We start from the raw sequence: 26,724 nt of genomic DNA, 5'->3' as shown, positions 1-26,724 counted from the left end.
TTATCAAGAAAAAGTATCATAAAAGAAAGGTGATGATTAAAGCTTTTATGGATAAACACAAACTGATGGTATTTACCTCCAAATCAGCTCTAAAGGAAATGCCAAAGGATGTACGTCAAGAATAATGATTCCAGAAAGATGGTTTCAAAGCAAAAAGGCATAATGAATAAAAATAGCAAACACTTCTCTAATAATCCTAACATACTTAAAACAAAATTTCTTCAGAAGTATTCTATTAACCTCAGGCAGTCTTTCAGAAAGCTCTTACCCAGAGACCTAATAGCTACAGATAGAGTAGAATCAAAATTTCATTCCTAAGACACTACTGTCTTCCTAAAATAATTAGCTTAACCTACCCTATAAAGGCATCTCTAACAGCTTCCTAAAGAGAATAAATAATTTCTTTCTCTTTGCTGCATTTATACTTTACCCAGTCTTCTACTGCCGTATTTAACGACATTTGGTTAGTAATTATTAAATGTCTACCTCTCTTATCAAGCAACGCATTCCTAGATGACAATGTTCGGATTTTAATAATTAAATTATTTACTTGGTTTATTCTGATACAAATAAATACTCAAATGTTCATGGAACTGAAACAAAATTGGGAGGTGGGGGTGGAGAGTTAAAACATTACATAGTGATTTCATGTATCAAACTTCAAGGAAAAATGAAAATCTAAAGAGGTACCTTTTTGAAATTCATCTACCCACCTGCTCCAAATCAAGAGAGAGCCATTTATCACTTCCCTCTTCAGCCACTGATATACGATATTTACTTTTGTTTTTAAGCAAAAAAAAGGGTGTAAATGTGACAATTCTGGTAATGTTAAAACTGCTAAGATCTATAGTGACACCAACCTACAGGGAAAAAAAAATAGCAACATTTCAAAAACTATTCCATTATCATAACATCCTTATAAAAATTAAGTACTCAGTAGAGCTTAAAAAAAATGAACTCACTTGATATTCCATTTTCAGGCCCTTACATTTAACAGCTCCATGACTACCAACAGTATCAATTGAAAACTGATCTGACAATTCACTATCAGTTACCATAAGCTGAACCTAGAAAAAAATATTTCAAATATATTAGTATTTAGGTACCTTTAAAAATTCCTAAGTTGATATATTTTTTGCTTTTTAGCCTAAACTAATATTATACTGTTAATGCACTAAACCCTTCCCAAGACTAAATTCTAATCTTTTTAACCTCAAATATTTCACAAATGTTATTTCTACCTATTTCATAATATTTTATTCTTCTAAACACACAAAAAGGAGTGATAAGTAGATAAAGAAGAATGAAAGTCAAAAAAACTTCACATACCTTATTGTTATTAAAAAAATGCTTTGGCTGAAAAGAAAAGAGAACTGGCTTTTTATAATTAGGTGGATGCTTTCGATGAATTCCATCTGCTTTATACTGTAACATTCGACCAGTTTTATTGACCATCCAGTAAGGACTATGAAATGCCATAACTGTCTGGCCAGTATTATAAGTCACATGGATAGCAATATCTAAATCAGTCTTTTCTATTTCTGTAACACAAGTAAAACTGATGAAACTAATATCTTGTTGATTAGGTTTCATATGATATTCACTTTTCCAATCATGATTAAGATAGTCAAGTAATTTTAAATGCAGCCTGGCTTTATCCAACTGTACAGTACAAATCTGGGCTGAACGGCCTTCATGTAGAGTAAAAACTCTATGTTCAATGCCCTATAATAAAAAAAAATACAGTAAATTTTTAATGTTTCAGAATAATACGCCAAAATATTCTATTTAATGATTCCAAATGCTATACAAATGGTTCTGAAATATCTCTGTCAGAAAAAGAAGACTTATGTTCAAGTTCTAACTCTGTCAACTGTGTAAATTTCTATAAATTGAGATTTGAGTTACTGTATTTGTAAAATGGTCTAAATGATCTACTTCAAAGGACTATTGTGAAAATAAAATTAAATAATATAGTGTGGAATTCTGCTGGCACTAATGAAGATTATAAAACACTATAATTAGTAAAACAAAAATCTTATCCACCAGTGATTTTAGTTGTGAAAACTACAAAATAATGAAAAATGTACGTAATCCAAAATAAGCAATCCCTACTAACTCCCAATTTTGATTTTAAACAAACTCTCATAACCCATTTCCAATCACAGTTTATACTGCATCTTACGTAGCTCTCAAAACTGTTCATTTCTCTCCACCCACACTTGCATTACCTTAGTTCATGTCACTGTGACCTCTCCCTTTAAGAGTCTCCTAACTGCTCTTATCTCCTCTAAGCCCTTCTCCACACCGCAGCTAAACTGTCTTTCTAAAAAGTGATCATATCCTTTGGAAACTAGCAAACAGAATGTGATCCCTAAAAGCATCAAGTTAAAAGTTCTATTAAAATGCAACATAGATAGACAGTCCATCTGGGTATTTCACCTGTTTATCCAGCAACTCTAATCTGGTTCCCTCCTGTTATAACATAGGAATCTCTTCACCTTAAGATTTTAAATTACTTAAAGCAAAAACAATGTAAGCTATCAACACTTGACATGTTCCACAAAATAGAAGAGTAGTGCTGGTGGTGCTAGAGAGGTAAATAAATGGGAATCATGTGCCTGTCAGGCACTGTGCTAAGTACTTTATAAACATTATTTAATTTGATTTTCCCCATATCCCAATCATGAAAGTTTTATTACTATCTCCCTTTTATAGGCTAGGACAAATGATTTAGAAAGATAATGTAGCTTACCTAAAGACATAGCGCTAGTTAGTGATAGAGGTAGGATTCAATCTCAAATCTATCTGACAGCAAAGTGTAAATTCTTAACCACTATGTTATCTGTCAACCATATGGAAAACAGATATTCTTAAACCATAGATGTGTTCACTCCCCCACTCCGAAAAAAAATTCAACAGAAAAGTGTAAACATATAGTAAATTGCAATAATTAATAATTAAGACTGCAATAAAACGAATAATATACTACAATGAAGAACTACTTTCTTATATTTGACAAGCAATGGCAAATGGAATATTCACTTAAAATCCTAAGATGGGAGAGATTCCTGTTATAGCAACAGGAAGGAATCAGATGTAATATCTTAAAACAAAGAGTATTTAAAAGAAAAAGCATCTTTATAGGGCATAAAATCCTTTTAGAAAATTAGCACAAGAATAATATAACGTAGCAAGTTTTAAGTCTAGTACTATTATTTTAATACTAATTCTCATACATGTTTGAAAAGTTAGTATCCATCTTTTAAACATACATGAAATATACATGCATGGAAAAGACTGAAAAAAATATATATAATATAAATATATATTTTAGAACTGAAATAACTTCATCAGAAGTGCTACCTTCAGAATATGTGATTATAGACAATATTAATAATCTTTATTTTCTAAAATTTTCTACAGGAATATCTATTACTTTCATAAATGATTTTTAAAATGGCATATCATATTTGTGCATATGAATTATATTCAACTTAGTAACCAGATTTCTAAGGTAAATCAGTGGAAAAAAATTTTTTTAATCTTCTTTCATATAACATGATTTCTTTTCCATTTGAAGAATATCTGTACTGTCTATTCACCAGTACTATAATTTTTATTAGAATTTTAAAACATTGTTTTATTGTTCATAACTTTAAATAACTAAAACTACAAAATCAAAGACAGGAGGGCATTAAAAAATTCCAGAATACCTCTATATAATAAGCAATTTTGTAAGGAAGAAGATTTCGGAGTAGAATAGGTGGCCACAAATGCATTATATATGGTAAGTCCCAACCATCTTCTGAATACACTTGCACAGATGTCAAATTATCTTTTTCTGGGACAATATTAATGATAAATGGCTTCTTGGAAGGGTTTATAGATCTACATTTCTTCTTGAGAAAAGTGCCATCATTTTTTATAATTTCTTCAAAATCAATTCCTTCACACATTTGATAGTCCTCATCTTCTGGCTTCAGGGAAAGGAGTGATCTACATAAAAGATTAAACAATACACTTTAAAATGCTTTAAAAGAAAATATATGTTTGTTTGATTACAGCTTCAGAACAATGAAATTGTCTCCCTCCATACTATTGTAATAAATTTTTATATTTTCACATTCTTCTTAGAGATAGGTAAGATAGACATACAGATACCAATTTCCATCTTAACTTTCTGGAAACCAATCAAGTTATTTGGCTTCCAAGAGAAGAATATTTTTCTTACAAACTTGCTGTCTTAAAAGTATGTTTACAAGATAATAACTGGTTTCTCTCAGAAAATACATAATCATACAGGTCATATATGCAAAAAACACACATACAGCTGTGACGTATACACTTAACTTAAAGAAGTTGGCTTTCCTGGATATGTGGTCCCAAGTACATACCATGATTGAGTTTGTGAAGCAAAAATATATTTCTACTGAAAAATTAATCACCAGCTTTTCAAGGTTAATCAAATGAAAGCTTTCAATAGATACTTAGCTTTACAGAAATGTTGGGCATAGTTGCAGAAGTGGTTGTAAGAAGACAGTAATAAAATTATTAGGTGTCACATATGATTAATCCTTATATTTAAAAATCACATTCTTTGTTTACATTGCAAATTGTACTTTGGGTTTAATAATTTTTTTAAACCTAAGGTGTGTCCAAGTATAAACACTTAAGTATTTTTATATTTGTAAAACTAATTACCTATGATTGTGACACTATCCTTTACTGTGTGACAACTGTCAATACTATCTCTAGCTGTGATTGTTTTCTTAAGCTCTAGTCCCCAAAATTTTAAATATCTACTACATATTTCTGTAATGATGTCGGATGGTGCCTTAAATTGCTAGATTGAACTCTGAACCCTCCACACCCACTTCTCTGTGTGTCCTTTTTTCAGGAACTTCCAGCTATTGGCACTCTGGACTATAAAATAATATTAACTCTTCCTTATTCCCCCCTTACACACATAGATATAGTTACCTGTCAAATCAGTTATCAGATTTAGCCTATTTTACTTCTACATTCTCTCTGTAATTTTCATTTTTTTTCCGTCAAGACATTTATTGGACTATTATTTACCAATGAGAAGGTAAAACTGAAAATGCACAAATGAGTAAGTCATTCTTTACTCTTAAGGAGATACCAATCACATGGGAAATGTAATGTTTAAAGATAACTACTGCACTGTGATAGGTACCCCCCAAAAAAAAAAAAACCACCAGATGTACACTGCAGACTAAGGGCATGAAGAGTGTGGTTAACTCTTTCTAGACTGGCTGCAGAGTGTTTTCCAGAGGTCACAATTTTCCCCAAAAGCTTTCTTTCTGAAGGGTAGAGCTGAACTAGAGAAATATGCAAGGTTAAAGGAAAGTTTAAGAAATGAATGAAGAGAAAACATGAGAGACAGATGATCAATGGCAAGAGGTTTTGAGTGAGAAGAGCTGATGCAGTAAATGGTCTTAAAACAGAAGAACACCAAATGTTCTGAGAGAGGAAGAAAGAAATAGATGATATTAAAGATGAAGATAAAATTTATATAAATGGGGGCAAGACAATGAGCGAGCAACTATCCCAATGTGGACTTAACCTTTCAAATTTCATATTCCAACAGGCACACTACATTCCAGTCAAACCCCTAGTCTCTTATAGACCTGTACAAATCCTGTGCATTCATGCCTCCTTATCTTTGTTATGCAATTCCTTCCATTTAAGATTGCCCTTCCCCACTCATCTCCACATTATTATATTTTAACTATAATTCATGTACGTCTCTCAGGAGTTAATCATTAATCCCTTCTTTCCTTTTCATAGTTTTGTACAACTATAACTTTTTCTGTGATTCTCAACAACCCATTGTTTTCTACTTTCTGTACTTATATAATATATCAATCTCCCAAGGGGAATAGCCATGCCAATTCCTCTTGGTATCCTACAGTAGTGCCTTCCACACAACAAAACACTTGGTAAATACTTGTTAAGTGAATTAAAATTAAGAATAAGTATACTTAAATTCTACAGAATGATACTCATTTGTTAATTTAAGACCTCACATCTTAAATATAAAAGTATCTATATCTAAGCGTTTGATTAGAAGAATATCTAATGTGAAATCCAAGCTAGTCAGTCATTAATAACTCTAATTAAGATAGATTAACTTCCATGTAACAAATATTTAGCCTTGAACAAAAAAGTGTAAAGATACTCTAATGACCTAACTTTTCTCTTCTATGGACAGAATCACAAAATATATAGTAATATTTATTAAAAATAAAGCAGAATGCCATTAACTTTTATTATCCAAGGACAAAATGGATTTCCTCACAGAAACTTTTAAACATATCTTACATGCTACTTTTTAATCTAGTCTTATAACTCACAACAAATCCTCTCTAGAACAAAGTCAGATACTATAAACAACTATTTTGTGGTTGTTCTCTAGACAATATAACTCTTTCCCTCAGCAAGTCTGAACTAAGCGATAAAACTCATTAGGGTTAGAAGGTCTAGGCAATAAAACACTCATTAAAGTGAGCAGGTCTACTCTCTGAAAATATGTGCCTAAAACTGCTAGGCTGTCTTCTAAGCATTAGGGACCCAATCTTGAACTCCTACGTATGGGGCAGAATAAATAGAGGTAAGGGATATTTTAGGACTGCTTGTAATTTTGCCTCCATCCTTCTGTAGCATAGGTCTAAAGGTCCATGTCTAGAGTGTGTTTTGAAATGGTACTTAACAAACTATGATGCTTATTCTGAGGAAGTTTTTATTCTCCAAGAGAGTTTAATCTCCCTAAAAGAGATTATCTTCAATTCCAGATTAAATATCCTGAATAATAATAATACTTGTTTGTAATATTAAGCCTATGATTAAGAGACTAGCCCATCATTAGTACTGTTACAATTTTAATAGTCCTTTCTTAATACATAAAAGATTTTATATCAAATTTTTTAAAAATTTTATATCAAATTTAATCTAATTACTTTAAATATTTAAGACTGATGTACTATACAGCTGACCCTTGAACAACATGGGTTTGAACTATACGGGTCCATTCATAAGCAGACATTTTTCAGCAAATAAAGTACTTGATGACCAGCAGTTGGTTGAATCCATGGATGTGGAAATAGAGGTATGGAGGACTGACTATGGGACTTGAGCACCCAAGGATTCTGGTATCTGCAGTGGGTCCTGGAAACAATCCTCTATGGATACTGAGGGACAACTGAATGTGTATTTTTGACTGCGTGGGCGTCAGCACCTCTAACCCACATGTTGTTGAAGGATCAACTGTCTGTCTCTATTTACATTACAATTCTATCAATGAACAATTAATAGATAAATATGTAGATTAAAAGATAAAATATTTTACATTTTCTAAAGAAATTTCTAAAATATTCTATCATAAAACCCTAGAAAAGTAAAAATCACTTCATAATAGTGTAAATAAATCTAGAAGCCACCAATCATGCTCAGTTAGAAATTTTTTAAAAATCATAAATATATATGACTATGGCCATGATAGTTATATTGCAAGCATGTAATTTATATTTACTAGTGAAAGCATAGATAATTTATAGGATATACATTATATACATTAAGTTAAATAATATTTCTTTAAAAAAATCTTCTAAGAGTGCCAAAACTTAAATAAGTTAGATGAGATATTAACAAGATAAATTTGATCATGATTTGATAACTTAAAGATAGATATCACTACTAAATCAGAAACTAAAAAGTCTATAAGAGACCTTAGGGCAAACAAAAGGATAAAGAAAAAAATCACCGGTAAGATGCTAATGGTATGTTAAATTCACTTCCAGGTGAAGCCGTTCCCAATAAGGTGTCCCCTCCATAAACATAAAGTGGTATTGAAAAATGATTTCTAATCTGGGAAAGAAAAGTAACATTTAGTACCATTAATCTAAGAATCTAAAGACATTTCAAAAATATTCCATCTAAATATCCCAGCAAAGGAATTATCAGGCAATATTTATCTTGCTCATATAAATTAGAAAATAAAATCCAAACATGCAATTATCTTTGCTAAAAATTACAAGGAAAGTTTTCAGTTTTAGAGAAAAGGAATCTCAAAAACAAAACTTTAAAAATCTTAGAAGAAAATAACATCTTCTTGACTTTGATATAAGGAATAACTTTTTCATTAGACAAAAATAGTAGAAAAAATTAATAGGAAAAATATTACATCAAAGTTTTAGATGTCTATATGATAAAAGTGAAAAACAAGCCATTGGCTGGCAAATGTCTACCTTTTTACATCACTGTTGTATGCTACTCATTGAATCAAAGAGCGTGGAGAGAATAGCTCACCCAGTGAGTAGCATACAACAGTGATGTAAAAGATTAACATTATTTTGATTAACACACATTATCAGATAAACCTCCATTTATATTTATCTTTGGGATAGACAAAAACAAACTGGTTAGTAACACCATTTTCTTGTATTATTTCTATATCTTACTAAAATCTTTATATTTTAAAAATCATACCAAAATATAAAACATGCTGAGTGCAAACTAAGAATTGATAAATATATAAACTTAACTACACTATATTTTATTTCTAGATAAACTGTTTGCTCTACCAATTTAAAAGAAGAGACATATATTTTCATTTCTATAAAAGTACCTATAAGAAATTTAACATTAATGTTTTACTATTTAATAAAATTCAAAAGTAATCTACAATAATGAAGCAGCCCAATTGTCATCTTTTAATACAGTTCATCGTAAATCAAAAATGAAAGAGAAGGAACCTCTGTTTTCAGCCCTGATGGAAAAATATAGACCAGATATAACTTCCCAATATAAACAACCAAAACACCAGGGGAAAAAAATACACATGAAGTAATGGACAAAAAGGTGGCACAGGAAGGAAGGGAAAGAAGGAAAGGAAGGAAAGGAAAGGAGGGAGGGAGGGAGGGAAAGAAAGAAGGAAAGAAAGGGGGAGGGGAAGGGAAGGGGGAGGGGAAGGGAAGAGAAGGGAAGGGAAGGGAGGGAGGGCTAGAGAGAGAGAAAGAGGGAGAGAAAGAAAGGGGAGGGAGAGAGAGGGAGAGAGGGGGGGGAAGAGGGGGGGAGAGAGGGTGGAGAGAAGGGGGAGGAGGAGAGAGAGAAAGAGAGAGGAAGGAAGGAAGGAAGGGAGGGAGGGAGGGAGGGAGGAAGAAAGAAAACTCCACCAAGATAAGCCCTAAGATTGTCACCCCATCTTACTGCCTGGAGAGTTTCTGGATTACTGTGTGGAGAAGGAGAAGTCAAACAGAGCCCAGTCTGAGTTGAAAAGATAGATATAGGAATGTGGGAAAGCCAATGAGGCTTACTCTAACAGCGCATTATATGAGAAAGAAGATAGCTGCATGGAGAGGTGAAAGTTACAGAGAGGGAACTCCTGAGACTTTAAGAGTGCCCCCTGTTCCCAAGACTTCAGTACAGTACTGTCTGGCACATGCACGTGAGTACAATATCTAAGGCTCAGTAAAGATTCATCTAAAAGCTGTAGGCAGAACAATCTCTGGTGCTGACACACAGTTCCTTTTCTCACCGACCAAAGTGGTAAAATCTTGTTTAGTACAAAGGGTATTGGTTACAGTGCTTTACTAGCGGGGCAAAATTAACCCTAGGCTACGGGGCTGCTTGAGTCTCACCTAAAAAGTTTTAAAACAAGCAATGAAAGGATCACTTTCCAACTAACATAACTGTGTTGGAGAATTAAGTTCAGGAATACATAAAGCGATACAAATACATCTAAAGCACCTGACAAGGTAAAACTCACAATTTTAAGCATCTGCTAAAAAAAATTACTAGACACACAAAAAGAATTTTAAAATGACCCATTAAAAAAATGAATAAAATGAAACAAATAAGAAATGATACACATGACAGAATTAGTAGACAAGGATATTAAAACATTTATATAACTATACTTGATATGTTCAAAAGTTAGGGGAAAGACTGAGGATATATAAAAAGACATGGAAAATGTAAATAAAAATTCAAGTTGAACTTCTAGACATAAAAATACATTGGATGAGATTAAGAACAGATTAGACATTGAAAAGTGAATTTAAAGACATAACAATAGAAACTATCGAAACAGAAACATGGGGGTCAGGGGAAGCTGAAAGAAAAAGTGAACAGAGCATTAGACAGCATAAGTTTAAACACTCTAATATATACCTACCTGAAGAAGAGAAGAGAGGGGGAAGACAGAAAAAAATATTTGAAGAAACAATGGCAACATTTTTTTTCTAAAGTTGATGAAAACTATAAATCCACAGATTCAAGAAGCTTAAAAGACTCAAGTACAAGAAACATGTAGGATTCATCTCAACCAAATTTCTTAAAACCAGTAATAAAGGGAAAAGAATCTTAAAAGTATATAAAAATAAAATCACACATTTTGTAGAACAAAGGTTAAGAGTAACAGCAGACTCTGGTCAGAAACAATGTAATACAGTCAATAGTGAAATGACATCCTAAAAGTATGGAAAAAATAACTGTCAATCTAAATTTCTACACCCTGTGAAAATAAAAGTGAAGTAAAAGCAAAAATAGTTCACTGACAAATTTCATTAAAGACACAAAATTACTAGAAGAGCTCACTCAAGAAGTGACAGATAATATGAATAGCCCTTAAAGTGAACCTGTGGTTTAAAAACTTAAGAAAAACATTACAAGAAAACTCTATACCAACACCCCTCATGAACATAAATGCAAAAATTCTAAACATGAATTTAGCAAATCAATTCAACAATATATTAAAAGGTTAATACTTCAAAATCAAATGAGGTTTATCCTGGGAATGCAAGGTTGATTTAACATTTAAAAGTCAATCATTATTTAATATAATAATTAAAAATCAATCAAGGTAATTCACCATATTAACAATTTTTTTAAAAGATCCTCTCGATAAACAGAGAAAATCATTTGACAAAATGCAACATTCATTTCTGATTAAAAACTCTCAGTAAACTAGGAACAGAGGGATCATGAACAACAACAAAAAAAACAACTCAAAATATACTCAATGGTCAAAGACTGAATACTTTTCTCCTGACTGAGAACAAGATAAAAACATCCACTTTCATAATTTCTATTCAAATTGTACTGGAGATTCTACCCAGTGCAATAAACAAGAAAAAAGAAAATAAGACAAACATCAGATTGGAAAGGAAGAAGTAAAAATATTTTTATCTGCAGACATCGTAACTATCTCTATCTATAAAAAGCTACTAGAATAAATGTATCTAGTAAGGTTGCATAATACAAGTTAATACAAAAACCAAATGTATTTCTACTAGCAAGAAAAAATCAAAAATTAATATTAAAAATGCCAATTTAATCAAAATTTCTAAATAAAAATTGAAAACCTGAGTCTAAAATTTAAATGGAAATGGAAAGGACTTAGGCTAGCCAAAACAACTTTAAAAAAGAACAAAGTGGTACAACTTGTACTACCTGATTTCAAGACTGAGGATAAAGTAGTAATCAAGACAGTGCGGTACTGACATAAATAGATCAATGAAACAGATTAGAGACCTCAGACATAAACACACACAGATATGGAGATATGGTCAATTTATTTTTAACAAAAGTGTCAAGGCAATTTAATGGAAAAAGGATAATCTTGGTCAGAACAAATGAATAGCCAAGTGGAAAAAAATGAACCTCAACCCTCACCTTATATCACATACAAAAATTCATTAAAAATGGTATGTGGTATATACATAGAATAGATTACTACTCAACAACATGTAACTGCATGCAACAACATTAATACACAAAAGTTGATACATACAAAATTATCCTGAGTGAAAGAAGCCAGACTCCATTCTGTACTTCATTCATTTACATAAAATTCTATATTGTGTAACTAATGTACCACAAGAACATATAAGTGGATGCATGGGAATGGGGAGACAGGGAATGAGGAAACTTTTTGGGGTGATAAGTATGTTTATTACTTTGATTGTGATGAAGGTTCATATGTGTATTTTTGGTCAAAATTCATCAACTTTAAACATATGCAGTTTATTGTACATCAATTTTACCTCAATAAAGGTGTACAAAATTTCTCTCACTGTATTCTCTAATTGAAACAAAAGAATAAATACATACTACAAAGACCTAAAACAAAATATTGATTTTTTTTGTTTTTGTTTTTTTACAAAATAATATTCTGAAAACATTTACAAAATATTCCTGTAAAAATTACGAGAAGTACATTCAACAAAATTCTACAACTGTTCGTATTAGAGTAATTACTGATAATGATTATTCTTTTTGCTATTAGCTATATTTCTATTACAGATTGTATTCTTTTGGTAGTAATTTGCTTTAGTTTTTTTTTTTTAATTAGCATACAAATATACGCAATATGACCTCACAAAAAAATGAATCATTCCGTACCTGCACTGGGGAGCGAATTGTTACCTTCTTACTTCCTTCCACTGCATCAATTTGACAAACAATAGATCTTTCAACTCCAGACTCTCTGTGTCTTACAGTGTACAGTCGTCGTCCCACTTTTGTTAAAGGGATTTTATCAGCAGTAGAGTGGTTAGCAGGTGCTAAGTTAAATATACATGTTTGAAAGTTTTTATTATAATTCATCATATATTAATTCTAAGCAGACATTTTAAACCAGAAACATCAGATGCTTTCTTAAACTTATGAATAATTATCACTGAAATCTACACAAAGGGATATTTTAAGAATCCACAATACATATCTACATCATTCATTTAAAACCTTCAAAGCATTTTACCAAAAAAAGTTCATTTTTTAAATAATTAATTAATTAATTAATTTTTGGCTGTGTTGGGTCTTCATTTCTGTGCGAGGGCTTTCTCTAGTTGCAGCAAGCGGGGGCCACTCTTCATCGTGGTGCGTGGGCCTCTCACTATCGTGGCCTCTCTTGTTGCGGAGCACAGGCTCCAGACGCACAGGCTCAGTAGTTGTGGCTCACGGACCTAGTTGCTCTGTGGCATGTGGGATCTTCCCAGACCAGGGCTCGAACCTGTGTGCCCTGCATTGGCAGGCAGATTCTCAACCACTGCGCCACCAGGGAAGCCCCCCAAAAAGTTTTTAATTGAAAAAGAAATCTCATTCAGTAGTCTAACTTAAGACAACAACATAACCTTTTAAAAATAACTGACTGATAAGAAAAATTACTAGAAAATACAAGAACACTGTCCTCTGGTTTGCTGTCATAATAACCAGAGCCTAATACATTCAGGCAGTCATTGGCAACTACCAAGTAGCTGCAATTTTTCAGTTTTAAAGTTTTTCCACCAACCTGTGACACTTTGTGATATCTAAGATTTGATTAAAATTTTACAGTTTTATCTAATATATATATACATACATTGCATTGGGGTGAATTATCTATTTATATAACCTTCTTCTCTACTATCCCATAAAAATGTTAGTTTAAAAACAAACAGAGGTAAAATTGATGAGAATAATTCACGGACAATGCTGGGACAACACCTGAAACCTAGCCACTGTTATGAATCACTTCCTGACTAGGAAAAAGTATTAGCTATCAGTTTTAGTACCCCTCCTCCATGTCTAATTAACCTTTCTAATATCCTCCCTTCCATAACTACTTAAATGTCAGAGTGTCAGAAAGTGGTGTCGGTGAGGCTTTGGGACTATTTAATATTTAACTTCACAATGACTACATACTATGATAATTTAAAAATGTATTTACTTTCACCTCTCATGAAAATGAAAAACTTCTGGGAAACATAAAGGACAAAGGAAAAAAACCTCTAACTCAATAGGCAGGACACAAAAACCATTACCCTGTGCCATTTCATGAATTCATACCTTATTCTGAATTCGTTCAGTTGCAAAACTGGTGCAATTCTACTGAGTTATATTAGAAGTGATTAAAACCACCACCTATAGCTATAGTCTGTAAATGCTGACTGAGGATGAGATTTAATAATTTTCCTCTCCAAAACATAAAGTAGTAAATTACCATACTTTAAATAAAGCAGTGGCTAAAGAAAGTCAGAATTTGAAATACAAAGATAAAGTGACAACAGCAACCAAAGCCCTGCAAAGGAAATAATAAAATTTGCAAAATATTAGAAAGGAGATAAAAAACCTGTGAGATACCACAAATGAGTAAAATGGGATACAAAATGTAACTTAAAAAAAATTAAAGCCCCAGGAAGGTAATTTATCACTTACTAAGAAGAATGAAGAAGAATTTGCTGCTTAGGCTGGTCATTGCATTGAAATGATCACTGTCCTTAGTTCGGATATAATCCATACTTAAACTCTCCTCATTTTTCAATACATATGATTTTGCCATAGGTACGCTGAGCACACTAAAAGAGTCACTTGGTGAAACAGAGATACTAAGTCCAAGAGAATTTAAAATCATAAATGGTGCTAGATCCCTTATGAAGGCAGCTGAAGATCCAGTGGCAGCTTCTGTAAATGCCTAATAAGAAAGAATTATCATAAATAAAAGCAAGTGTAGAAAACTAAACGACAAGCAGAACACTAATGGACATATGACAAATAACTAAGTTAACAAAAAACTTCTTGTTCAATAGAAGAAAAGGGTTAACTCAGACTAGTACACCAACGTTTAAAGTTTCAAGTTACTTTTCTTACCTTGACTAAATTATTTAACATTACAAGGCCACATTTGGATAATGTAATGTTTAGTTGGTCTTTTGAATGGAAAGTGATGATAGTTTTATATTCTGGTACCTTGTAATTTTCTTCTTCAGTACTTGACTCAACAATGGCCTTTTTGGCTTTCTTTTTCATCTAAAATAAAATATAAATTGTAGAAATACGAGAAAAATTTGTTTCTAGGAGCACAACATAACTCATTTTGCAAAGGAAAAGCAAACATTAGACAAATTCCAATGACAACATTAGAGAGAGCAATACATTTTATCAGTTCCACTGCCTTACTTGGAATTACTTGGACATCAGCCAACTAAGATCGCATTGGATAGAAGCAGTATTGGAAGAAAAATTCTCCTCCTCCTCAGTTATACTAAAATGGCAGGCACAATTTAGAAGGGAAAAAAACCCCTAAAATTACTAAATGCATGGAGCACCTGAATGAAAATTAGAAGCACATACATCATAGCATGTGGAAATTCAGGGCAAGAAAAGTCATTTAATCTACTGGTGCTATAAATGCTATAAATAAAGAACAGAAACCTAGGGACTCGGGGCTTCCCTGGTGGCGCAGTGGTTGAGAATCTGCCTGCCAATGCAGGGGACACAGGTTCAAGCCCTGGTCTGGGAAGATCCCACATGCCGCGGAGCAACTAGGCCCGTGAGCCACAACTACTGAGCCTGCGCGTCTGGAGCCTGTGCTCCACAACAAGAGAGGCCGCGATAGTGAGAGGCCCGCGCACCGCGATGAAGAGTGGCCCCCACTCACCACAACTAGAGAAAGCCCTCGCACAGAAACGAAGACCCAACACAGCCATAAATAAATAAATAAATTAAAAAAAAAAAAAAAGAAACCTAGGGACTTTAAAAGTCCAACAATAGTTGCAGAACGGTGCCGCTAGGACCTAGGGCTCATGTGAATCAATACCACCTACCTCTTTTTAGAACTCACAGGTCTACTGCCTATGTGTATCCTGACCTAACAACCGCCAAAGAAGTTCCTTTATCCAAATCTTTTATCTGAAATATGTGGAAAATCAAATGTCCTGGTTCAATACAAAAAGCTGGATATGCCAAGCTAGTCACCTCTACTGTTTCTTTAACTGGCTTTAAACCACTGAACATTTGTCTGCAGGTTGACTGAATCATTATTAGGGAGGAGATATGCTAGGAATGCTGTAGTCTCTTGCTTCAGAAGCACAATTTCATCCATCTAAAGGTCCCGATTCATATGATTACATAAATTCACACTATATTTCAAACAAATAATAATATATTTTCTTCTTTATATACACCCTTCAGAGATCAAAGAAAACTTGGGACAGACAACAACCTTCAAGAAAATGCTAGCGATATTTTAACATGACGGTTATGTGTGGGGACTCTGAAGCCAGTATTAAATTCCACCTCTTCCAATTTAAAGGTATTATTGCTTTATGGAAGTCCTTTAACTTCCACAGTTTCAGTCCCATCACATGTTAAAATGAAGTTTAAAACTGTATATTCTTCAGAGGTTTGTTGTAAGAGTTAAAGCAAAAGTAGATTATTTAGAACAATGTCTAGTGCATAATAAAAGTTACATAATTATTCGTATTAGAAGCCCATGAGGCAATGGCCTTGTGTTTGAAAATTACATTCAGAGGTCAAACAAGGAAGCATGTGGAAAGGCTCATAATGAGATACCTGACCTCTGTTGTGATTAAAATTAAAGTGTGTGTGATGTGGACATCCTCAATATTTGAAAAAAATTTTCAGACTTCAAAAATACCTTGATTCGGGCTTCCCTGGTGGCGCAGTGGTTGAGAATCTGCCTGCCAATGCAGGGGACACGGGTTCGAGCCCTGGTCTGGGAAGATCCCACATGCGCGGAGCAACTAGGCCCGTGAGCCACAATTACTGAGCCTGCGTGTCTGGAGCCTGTGCTCCGCAACAAGAGAGGCCACGATGGTGAGAGGCCCGCGCACCGCGATGAAGAGTGGCCCCCACTTGCTGCAACTAGAGAAAGCCCTGGCACAGAAACTAAGACCCAACACAGCCATAAAAAATAAAAATAAATAAATAAATAAATAATTTTAAAAAAAATACCTTGATTCCAAGATTCCATGGTCTAAAATCCTCAGTCTGATCAATTTCTAAGGGTTCAAGCAAAGGCTCCCACACACCAAACATTTCGTTGTAATAATGTACCTAGAGAGAGAATTTTTAATTTTTTAAATAAGGCACTCTGGTATTTTCTAAAATGATCTTCCATGCTGTTTCCCACCAGCATTCCTTTTGGCTGTGCTATTTCTTCCATGTGAAAACCGTCTACATGCCATTCATTAGTTTCCTCATGCTTTCCTCACTTGGCTAACTTCATGGTCTAGTCTTCACAATTTAATCCAGAAAAAAACTCTCTTTTAGGTATCTTTCCTTGACTTTCAGGCTGGGCTTAACATCGAAAGCTGTGTTCATCTACCAAACACTACTGACATTTTTTAAACATGTCTGTCTACTTCCACTGACTTTTCGAAAGCCCTTGAGGCAAGTAAAATATGATTCAATGAGTATGCACTTATTTGAATTCTCTGAATTTCTTGGACATCCTAGATCAAATCCTCTGCAAAATACAGATAATTTTAGCTAAAATTTGGAAACTTGAAATCTAGTCTGTCAGTTCCACCTCTATTAGTATATAACTCTGTTATCAACACAAATGTTATAGCAGCTTATAAATTTTCATATTTATTGACTTAGGTAGAGTATCAGATTAGTTTCTACTTGACATCAACTCAATTAATAATTTAAAGCGAAATATCTCTGGGATGATTCTATGTAGATAAATTCTGAAGCAAAATATATGTTGGTTCAAAGCAAATATCTTCCATATAACTAAAGGACTCTCACAAAAATCTGAAAGACCTTGGTGGAGTCGCACTACAGTATAAAGATTCTGCATTATATAAAAGTATAAGGCATATTTTTCTCATTCTTTATATTACTATTTTAGAAGAGATTAAGAAATAGTCTATTATCATTTTAAAGGAAAAAGGATATTCAATTTAATTCTTAAAATTAAGAATTTTTCATCTACTCAACAACTGTCTATTAATATCATCAACTTTAAGATGAATGAAATCAGTTGAAATATAAACTTAATATGGACATGTACTCTAAAAGTAACATACACATAAAAACAACTATATCAAGGGCATAAATTTGTACATTTTCTTCCAATAGTTTTGTGAACCAACATCATACTTAGGATAAATTTAATTTAAATATTTAAGTAAGAGTCCCCAAATAGTCCATGTATAGCATTATTTGTTATAAAATCTGGAAAAATACTACACATGCTTACTTCTAGCTCAAGTTGACAGTGGAGATTTATTAGGGAACTCCAGTTTTTGCCTTCCCCTGAGAAACGTGATTTTGCCAAAAGCATAGGTACTGTTCGATGACCAATTCCAGCCCCAAGAACTAGAAAAATAGAATCAATGTTCATTCTTATTATTTCTCCTTTGGGTACCAATTCAGTTGTGGGAGCTATTTTTTCAACTTCATTCGGTTCGTCAAGAAACCACATTTTTAAACTCTTTGTATCCTTCTTTTCCCATAAATGTGCTGTAGAAGAAGCAGTTTCTTGTGGGATGGTTTCCTTAGCTGTATAAAGTGCTGAAGTTATGGTAATCACAGTATTTATGATAACCGGTGAAACCTAAGGGGAAAAATTTAATAAAAAAATCTACATAAACCACTTTCAAAAATACACACTTCAAAAAACATTAAATATATTTGTAAAGGATCAAGAGGAATTAATATTGAACTAACCTTACTACCAAGAAATAGTAGATACAATTTCCTGCCTACAAAAAAGTTTTTTGATTATCACAACTAATTTTAATAGTTAAAATATTTATATGTTGATATCAAACTGATCAACTATACATACCGTAAGGATGTTAACTACAGAAGCAGTCAACTGCCAATAACAAAATATATGAAAACATTCATTATAAAATATATATTAAATATCATTTTAAAATTATGTGTCATAAAAAGATTTTCAAAAATAGCTTTGGGCTTCCCTGGTGGTGCAGTGGTTGAGAATCTGCCTGCCGATGCAGGGGACACAGGTTCGAGCCCTGGTCTGGGAGGATCCCACATGCCGCGGAGTGACTGGGCCCGTGAGCCACAACTGCTGAGCCTGCGCGTCTGGAGCCTGTGCTCCGCAACAAGAGAGGCCGCGATAGTGAGAGGCCTGCGCACCGCAATGAAGAGTGGCCCCCACTTGCCGCAACTAGAGAAAGCCCTCGCACAGAAACGAAGACCCAACACAGCCATAAATAAATAAATTTTAAAAAAAAAGCTTTTTTTTGCTTATTTAATAATTAAAAGAGTTGCTATAATAATTGCTTATTTCTAAGTTTTATTGATTTTTTCAAAAGGGCACTGACTACATTGTAACTTACCTTCAGTGTGAGGGATTTTACTGATAATTCAATCACTTGTGGATCTGTACTTATCTGAGTAGCTTGATAGAACAAATCACAAGGCTGCAAAACCTGTGAGAGAAAAACCAATACTATTAAATTAACATGTTCTTAAAATATTTTTATTTAAAGACTTGCCCAGTAATAGATAAGTATGTTAAATAAACAAGTTAGTAAAAATAACTATTTAAAAAACAAGTGAATCAATAAAACATTTCTTAATTATCCTTATTCATTATTCATAAAAAATAGAAAGTACTAACAATATTAGCAACACTATTGATATAATAAGTAAAAGAATTTCTTAAATATGCTTAAATACATGAAAATTCCACAAAACTTGTATTCTGTATTTTATTTTACAGAAGTTCCTTGGAATCCCTGGGGAATTGGTTCCAGGACATACACATCTGTCCCCTGCCCCCTACCCCTCACCCATGGCAGATACTAAAATCCAAGGATGTTCAAGTCCTATATATAAAATGGCATAGTGTTCAACAACAGCAAAACAAACAACCCAATTTAAAAAATGGGCAGAGGAGCTGAACAGACTTTTTTCCAAAGAAGGCAAACAGATGGCCAACAGGCACATGAAAAGGTGTTCAACATCTCTAATTATTAGGGAAATGCAAATCAAAACCACAATAAAATATCACCTCATATCTGTTAGAATGGCTACTATCAAAAAGGCAAGTGTTGGAAAGAATGTGGAAGAAAGGGAACCCTCATACACTAGCAGTGAGATTGGTGTAGCTACTGTGGAAAACAGTACAGAGATTCCTCAAAAAATTAAGAATAGAACTGCCATATGATCCAGCTATTCCACTGCTGGGTATTTAACCAAATAATACAAAAGCACTAATTCAAAAAGATATATGCCACCCTATGTTCGTTGCAGCATTATTACTATTATTTTTTTAAAAAGACACATTTATTCAGCGTCATGATCAGACTTATTACATTTAGCAATCAACAGCATGGGTGCAAAAAAAAAAAAAATTTACATAAAAACCCTTTGTTGGAATGCTTTACACTTTCCACAGAACAGAAACTAAAATAACCTGTTATACAATTAGTCACAAATACAGTCCTCGAGTTTTTTTGCCCATACACATGAGTATTGTCTAAAACATGTCTTCTTTGTAGCAGCTAGGCCCTGCCACCACTGTGCCTGGCTGAGTTCACAAATCAGTTGTACCCTGTAGCTTCCCTGTCACTTCTCTGGCTCTCCTCTCCTGCTAAGCTTTGTTTCCTGGCAGTAATCAAAACCTTCTGCCACTGCTATAGCTACTGCTGCTGCTGCTGGAACCACCACAGCCACCTTGGTTTTGGGGTTTGGCAAAGTATTGGCCTCCACCACCATAGGGGCCAGAACTTCTGCCTCCAAAGTTTCCTCCTTTCATGGGTCCAAAATTTGAAGATTGATTGCTGTAACTGCCAAAATCATTGTAGCTTCCACCACCTCCAAAATTGCTTCCATCATTACCGAATCCATTATAGCCATCCTGCTGCCACTATATCCACCAACACCGTGGCTGCCACGAAAGCCACCTTGGCCACTGAAGTTTCCTCCACGACCAAAGCTGTCATTCCCACCAAAACCACCTCCACGACCACCACCGAAGTTTCCAGAACCACTTCGATCTCTTTGGCTGGATGAAGCACTAGCCATCTCTTGCTTAGATAGGGCTTTCCTTACTTCACAGTTGTGGCCATTCACAGTGTGGTATTTCTGAATGACAGACAATCTTGTCTAGAGTCATGGTCATCAAAGGTTACGAAAGCAAAGCCTCTCTTTTTGCCACTGCCTCGGTCAGTCATGATTTCAATCACTTCAATTTTCCCATACTGTTCAAAATAATCTCTTAGGTGATGTTCTTCAGTGTCTTCTTTAATGCCACCAACAAAAATCTTTTTCACAGTTAAGTGGGCACCAGGTCTTTGAGAATCTTCTCTTGAGACGGCCCTCTTTGGTTCCACAATTCTTCCATCCACCTTGTGTGTCCTTACATTCATGGCCGCATCCACCTCCTCCACAGTGGCATATGTGACAAATCCGAAGCCTCTGGAGTGCTTGGTGTTTGGATCCTTCATTACCACACAATCTGTGAGCGTTCCCCACTGCTCAAAATGGCTCCACAGACTCTCATCAGTTGTTTCAAAGCTCAAACCTCCAATGAAGAGCTTCCGCAGTTGTTTGGGCTCTTTGGGTGACTCTGACTTAGACATGACGGCAGTGGAGGGGGTGGGGGAGACGTCAACGATGCTTACTCGGCGGCGTCCACGGGCAGAAAGGAGTAATCTACTGAACATATCTCTGCAGCATTATTTATAATAGCCAAGATATGGAAGCAACCTAAGTGCTCATCAACAGATGAAAAGATAATGAAAATGTGGGGTGTGTGTATATGTTTGTATACATATACACATACATATAAGGGAATACTACTCAGCCATAAAAAGGTGAAACTATGCCATCTGCAACAATATGGATGGACCTTGAGGGTATTATACTAAGTGAAATGAGTAAGATGGAGAAAGACAAATACTGTATGATTTCACTTACATGTGTAATATAAAAAATAAAAAACAAACAATATGAATGAACAAACCAAACAAAACAAACATGTAGATATAGAGAACAGAGTAGAGGTTACAGAGGGGAAGGGGTGGGGGACAAAATGGGTAGGGGTCAACTGTATGGTGACTGATGAAAACTAAATTTTTGGTGGTGAGCGTACTGTTGTGTATGCAGAAGTAGAAAAATAATATTGCATACATGAAACTTATATAATGTTATAAGCCAACATTATCTCAAGAAAAAAAGACAGTACAGTCAGCCCTCTGTATCCACACGTTCTGTATTTGTGGATTCAACTGCGGATTAAATTACTAAAATAAAATTTTATCATGGTATTTTTTTCCATTATAAAATGAAGTAAAATGAATTAATCTATATAGGACAAGCTACAAAAGATGAGAAGAAAAAATTATAAATATATTAGACTTACTAAATAATTCTTAATATAATTATAAATTAACTGAGTTTTCCCTAACTATGGTAAGCATAAATCTGTCCTGTAGCCCCTAGCGACTCACGTTCCTCCCAAATGCAAAATATATTCACCACCTCCTAAGGTTCCCTTTTTAATATTTATTTATTTATTTACTTATTTGGTTGCGCCGGATCTTAGTTGCGGCACACGGGATCTTCATTGCAGCATGCGGGATCTTTTTTTTTTTAGTTGTGGCATGCGGGATCTTTTGTTGCGGCATGCGGGATCTAGTTCCCTGACCAGGGATCCAACCCGGGCCCGCTGCATTGGGAGCGTGGAGTCTTAACCACTGGACCACCAGGGAAGTCCCCCTCCTAAAGTTCCTAATAGTCGCCTCCCATCATAGCCCAAAGTCCAAAATCTCATCATCTAAATCTGTATCTCACCACATAATCAGTTCATCTACATCTCTCATTAATTCAAAATTCTAAAATCTCATCTCTCTCATCAGCTCAAAGTCTAAAATCTAAATCAGGTCCAGATGTTGATGAAGTTCCTGGGTGTAATCTATTAAGTACAACTGCTGGGGCACAATTTCTCTTAAAACTGAAACTAAGATGAGTTGCTTGCTCTCACCACTCCCAACGTAGGATGGTGGGACAGATATAGGATAACAATTACAGATATTCCAATTCAAATACAAGGTAGAAGGAAGTCACTAGTCCAAAGAAGTTCTGAAATCCAGCCAGATAAATAAGTTTCTTGATTAGATTTCAAAGTCTAGGAACAATTCTCTGTGGCTGTCAACTCCACCCTGAGTCATCCTTCCTTTTTTTTTTATAAAAGGTTGCACAAATTTGCAGCTGAGTAGTTTTATCATCCTGCTTCCTGCCAGTAGAATTCTGGGGGGTCCAAGAATCTCTCTTCATTTTGTACTCTCTGTCCCTCTCAGTCCATACCGGCAGTGTTTCTGCTAAAATAATATTCTCAAGAACCCTGAGGGCCTTCTATAGATTTCATGACGTTTCATTCCATTAGACAAAAGCTGCATTCGTAGATCTTTTTTAGATAATGATGGGCTCCTGCTCTTATTTTAAGGCTAAGGGTTGATACCCTTATGATTCCTAGAGGCCTTCTGGTTTGATTGAGAAGATCTGTGAAACATACATTGATCTCTTGAAAGGGCCCTTTGTGTGACTGAATACTCATTTTTTAATCTGAGGTTCAGCAAAAGGTTATACAATTACATATTCTTTTCTCTATGCTATACTTCTGGCAGCCATTTCTGACTTGTAGCATCTTATGCCATTTGGAAGACTGAGAATTATCAAAGTCATTAAGACCTGGTTCTTTCTGTTTAACTGTTTTTCCCATAATTTATCTCTCTGCTCCAGCATTTTTCTATAACAATAAGAAACCAGGAAGCACCTTCAAATCAGGCAGCTTGGAAATCTCCTTAACTGTATATCCATGTTTGTCACTTACAAGTTTTGCTTTCCACATAAGTCCAAGACTCAATTTTGCAAAGCCTTCTGTCACTACATGTCAAGCCATCCCCCTATTTCCAATAACATATCTTTTACCTTCCTTCTGAGCCCTCACTGGCAGCATTCTTAATGACCATATTTCTACCAAGATACTGTTCAACACAATTTAAGCTTTCTCTATCATTCTCTTCAAAATTCCTTTAGTTTCTACATACCTCTGCTTACTGCCCAGTTCCAAAGCTGCTCCCACATTTTAAATAATTGCTACAACAGCATATTACTTCTATATAAAAATCTGTATTCGTTTCCTATTGCTGCATAACAAATCACCACAAATTTAGTAGCTCAAAACAACATAAATTTATTATTTCCCCATTTTCATGGGTCAGGAATTTCACTGAAATCAAACGTCAGTGTTCTGAGTTCTCATCTGGAGGCTTGACTAGGAAAAGATCTGTTCCCATACTCCTTCAGGCTGCTGGTAGAATTTATTTCTTTGTGACCCTAGGGTTGAGATTTCCATTTACTTGCTAGAATTTGGCTAGGCATAACTTTGTACTCCTACTAGTCCCTCATAGGTTCCTGACATGTGGCCTTATTTATTGAATACATGGCAGTTAGCTCCTTCAAGGCCGGCAGGAAAGCATCTCTTTGATGTTTCACCATTTTTTAAATTAGGTTAGGCCCATCTGGAATCTCTCTTTGTTAACCTCAACGTTAGGCGATTAGTAACCTAATTATATTCACTGGTCCTGTCCACATTCAAGGGGAGGAGACCATACTGGACACATGCTACAGGGGGTAGAAATCTTGGAGGCCATCTTCAATTCTGCCTACGCTAAGGATGAAAAATAAATCAGGATAAAAGTGACATCTAAACCTATTTCTCCAAAAAAAGCACATTAACATCTACCATTATTCTAATAAATCAGCAAGATCAACTGGTACATGACTTAAATAATAAGTATATTATTTCTTTAAACTCCAGGGACAGGAAATTATAACCACATTACAATACATACTCTAAGATAGTCAACATAAAATTTGTGTTATTTCTTCATTTTAGAGAAGGCAAAAAAATAAAAACAAAAATACTATTATAAATGCATATAAAATTTCTCTATCACTTGGAAATTTTTAATTGGCTTTTAAAAATATCTCCTTCCCAAAATAAATATGAAGGTATGCTTTGATTCTTACCCAATTCCTACATTTTCAAGTCTAGTTAAGCTACTTAGGATTAAAAATGCAGCTGGTCCTTAACAGTAAACACGTTCATGCCAAGACTACATTATATGGTCAAGTTTTCCATAATACAATCCATATAGACCAATTTAATAATGTGGAAACATTTCTTAAAATGGAATTATTTTCCTACTAGTATTATTTTATTGCCTCCAACTATATCCATTGTGATTTTATTGCTGTTTCTATCATTTTTTTCTCCTTCTTATCCTCAACTCTCACCATACTGCTACCAGTCTTAAATGATTTTAAGACTATTGAAGCATTCCTTTCCTGAGGATACTGCTTCCTCTTCAGAGAAGCAATCTTAGGCTATCTAACATCTAAGAGCCTACAAGAGCTGACTATAAATTTCCTATTTTACAACAGTATCTTGGTGGTGGGAAAGATTATTCCAAGCTTAGGACCACTAAATACTAACAATAACAACAAAAAAGGCAGAGTATAAGGGTACGGATGCTGGTATGTGAGTAGGTGTGGGATGGGAACTTGTGCTCTCTGAAACCCAGGTTCTCTGCATATGCTATCCCTTTGTGCTGAAACACACTCCTGTGACTCCTCTATCGCAGTTTAACTAGCTAGTACTTAATCATCCTCCAGGCATCAGCATAAATGTCATTTCTACTGAGAAGTCTCCCTCACCTACTACTCCAGAACAGTTATAATCTTCTATTACAGAATCCTAATTAGCAAACAGAATATAAGGACAAGTTAAAATATCCTCAAATTTAGGGTTAACCCATAAATGTAAGGCTAGTATGCCACAGGAAAAACTATCAATGTAATTTATCATAACAGTAGTAAAACCTATTGTAGTTTTTTCCATAGATGGCAGTAAGCGCTCAATAAAATTCCAGTTATTCATGATTAAGATTATTTCAAAATTAGATACGTAATATTTCTCAACACACTAAAGGTTTTATATTTAAATTATAAACAAGTATTAAAACTATAGTAATATTACCTCACTTAACAATGGGAATACAATGAGGATGAATCGTTATTGCCATTCAAGAATGTGACTTTTGCAGATGAGTTTTAGTAAATCTAACATCATAAAAATATTAGTATAGGTAACAAGTTTAGAAAAGTTACAGTATAAGATAAATTCATGAAAAAAGCTGACAACCATTTACAGTAGACATAAAATAAATTAAATATCTGGATCATGATTCAGATTTTTTACAAAAAGGTTTAAAACAATTCTAAAGGATTTAAGAATTTATTCAAAAATTATTATAAAATCCTAATAGGTGAAAGAGACATAAGTAAATGTATACTCTACAGGTAGAAAAGATGAGGATATTAAATATGTTAATAATTGTAAAAATTTAGGGTCATGTATTCTTTGAAAATTAAATTCTAATAAAAAATGCTCATATACCACACTCCACATACATTTTTTAAAAGTTCGTGAATCTTTAATAAACATGTGCATGTGTCTTTTTGAATTATGGTTTTCTCTGGGTATATGCCCAGTAGTGGGATTGCTGGGTCATATGGTAATTCTGTTTTTAGTTTTTTAAGGAACCTTCATACTGTTCTCCATATCAATTTACATTACCACCAACAGTGCAAGAGGGTTCCCTTTTCTCCACACCCTCTCTAGCATTTGTTTGTAGACTTTTTGATGATGTCCACTCTGACCAGTGTGAGGTGATACCTTACTGTAGTTTTGATTTGCATTTCTCTAATAATTAGTGATGTTGAGCATCTTTTCATGTGCATGCACCCCAAGGTTCACTGCAGCACTACTTACAATAGCCAGGTCATGGAAGCAACCTAAATGCCCATTAACAGACGAATGGATAAAGAAGATGTGGTACACACATACAATGGAATTTTACTCAG

General features: G+C 34.2%; 1 protein-coding gene and 1 pseudogene across 4 annotated transcripts in view; both read right to left on the bottom strand.

The window, feature by feature from the left end:
- The window catches only part of VPS13A (vacuolar protein sorting 13 homolog A), a 273,046-nt gene that overhangs the window by 71,730 nt on the left and 174,592 nt on the right, over window positions 1–26,724 (bottom strand). For all 4 annotated transcript variants that reach the window (XR_009008570.1, XM_007182294.2, XM_007182295.3 and 1 more), the window contains exons 40-50: window positions 19,125–19,217; window positions 18,014–18,370; window positions 16,759–16,860; window positions 14,653–14,811; window positions 14,221–14,476; window positions 12,427–12,587; window positions 7,787–7,890; window positions 3,717–3,999; window positions 1,330–1,725; window positions 963–1,067; window positions 714–860 (exon numbers count right to left, since the gene is read on the bottom strand). Coding sequence is in view for 3 of the 4 variants with exons in the window: in XM_007182294.2 (XP_007182356.2) it covers window positions 714–860; window positions 963–1,067; window positions 1,330–1,725; window positions 3,717–3,999; window positions 7,787–7,890; window positions 12,427–12,587; window positions 14,221–14,476; window positions 14,653–14,811; window positions 16,759–16,860; window positions 18,014–18,370; window positions 19,125–19,217 (2,163 nt within the window). In the remaining variant the exon portion in view is untranslated. The remainder of the gene's footprint in view (window positions 1–713; window positions 861–962; window positions 1,068–1,329; window positions 1,726–3,716; window positions 4,000–7,786; window positions 7,891–12,426; window positions 12,588–14,220; window positions 14,477–14,652; window positions 14,812–16,758; window positions 16,861–18,013; window positions 18,371–19,124; window positions 19,218–26,724) is intronic.
- Window positions 20,408–21,374, bottom strand: LOC114237953 (heterogeneous nuclear ribonucleoprotein A1-like; annotated as a pseudogene).

This window comes from Balaenoptera acutorostrata, chromosome 6 (assembly GCF_949987535.1).
Source record: "Balaenoptera acutorostrata chromosome 6, mBalAcu1.1, whole genome shotgun sequence".
NCBI classification, from domain to species: domain Eukaryota; kingdom Metazoa; phylum Chordata; class Mammalia; order Artiodactyla; family Balaenopteridae; genus Balaenoptera; species Balaenoptera acutorostrata.
This window is presented reverse-complemented; position numbering and strand designations above follow the sequence as displayed.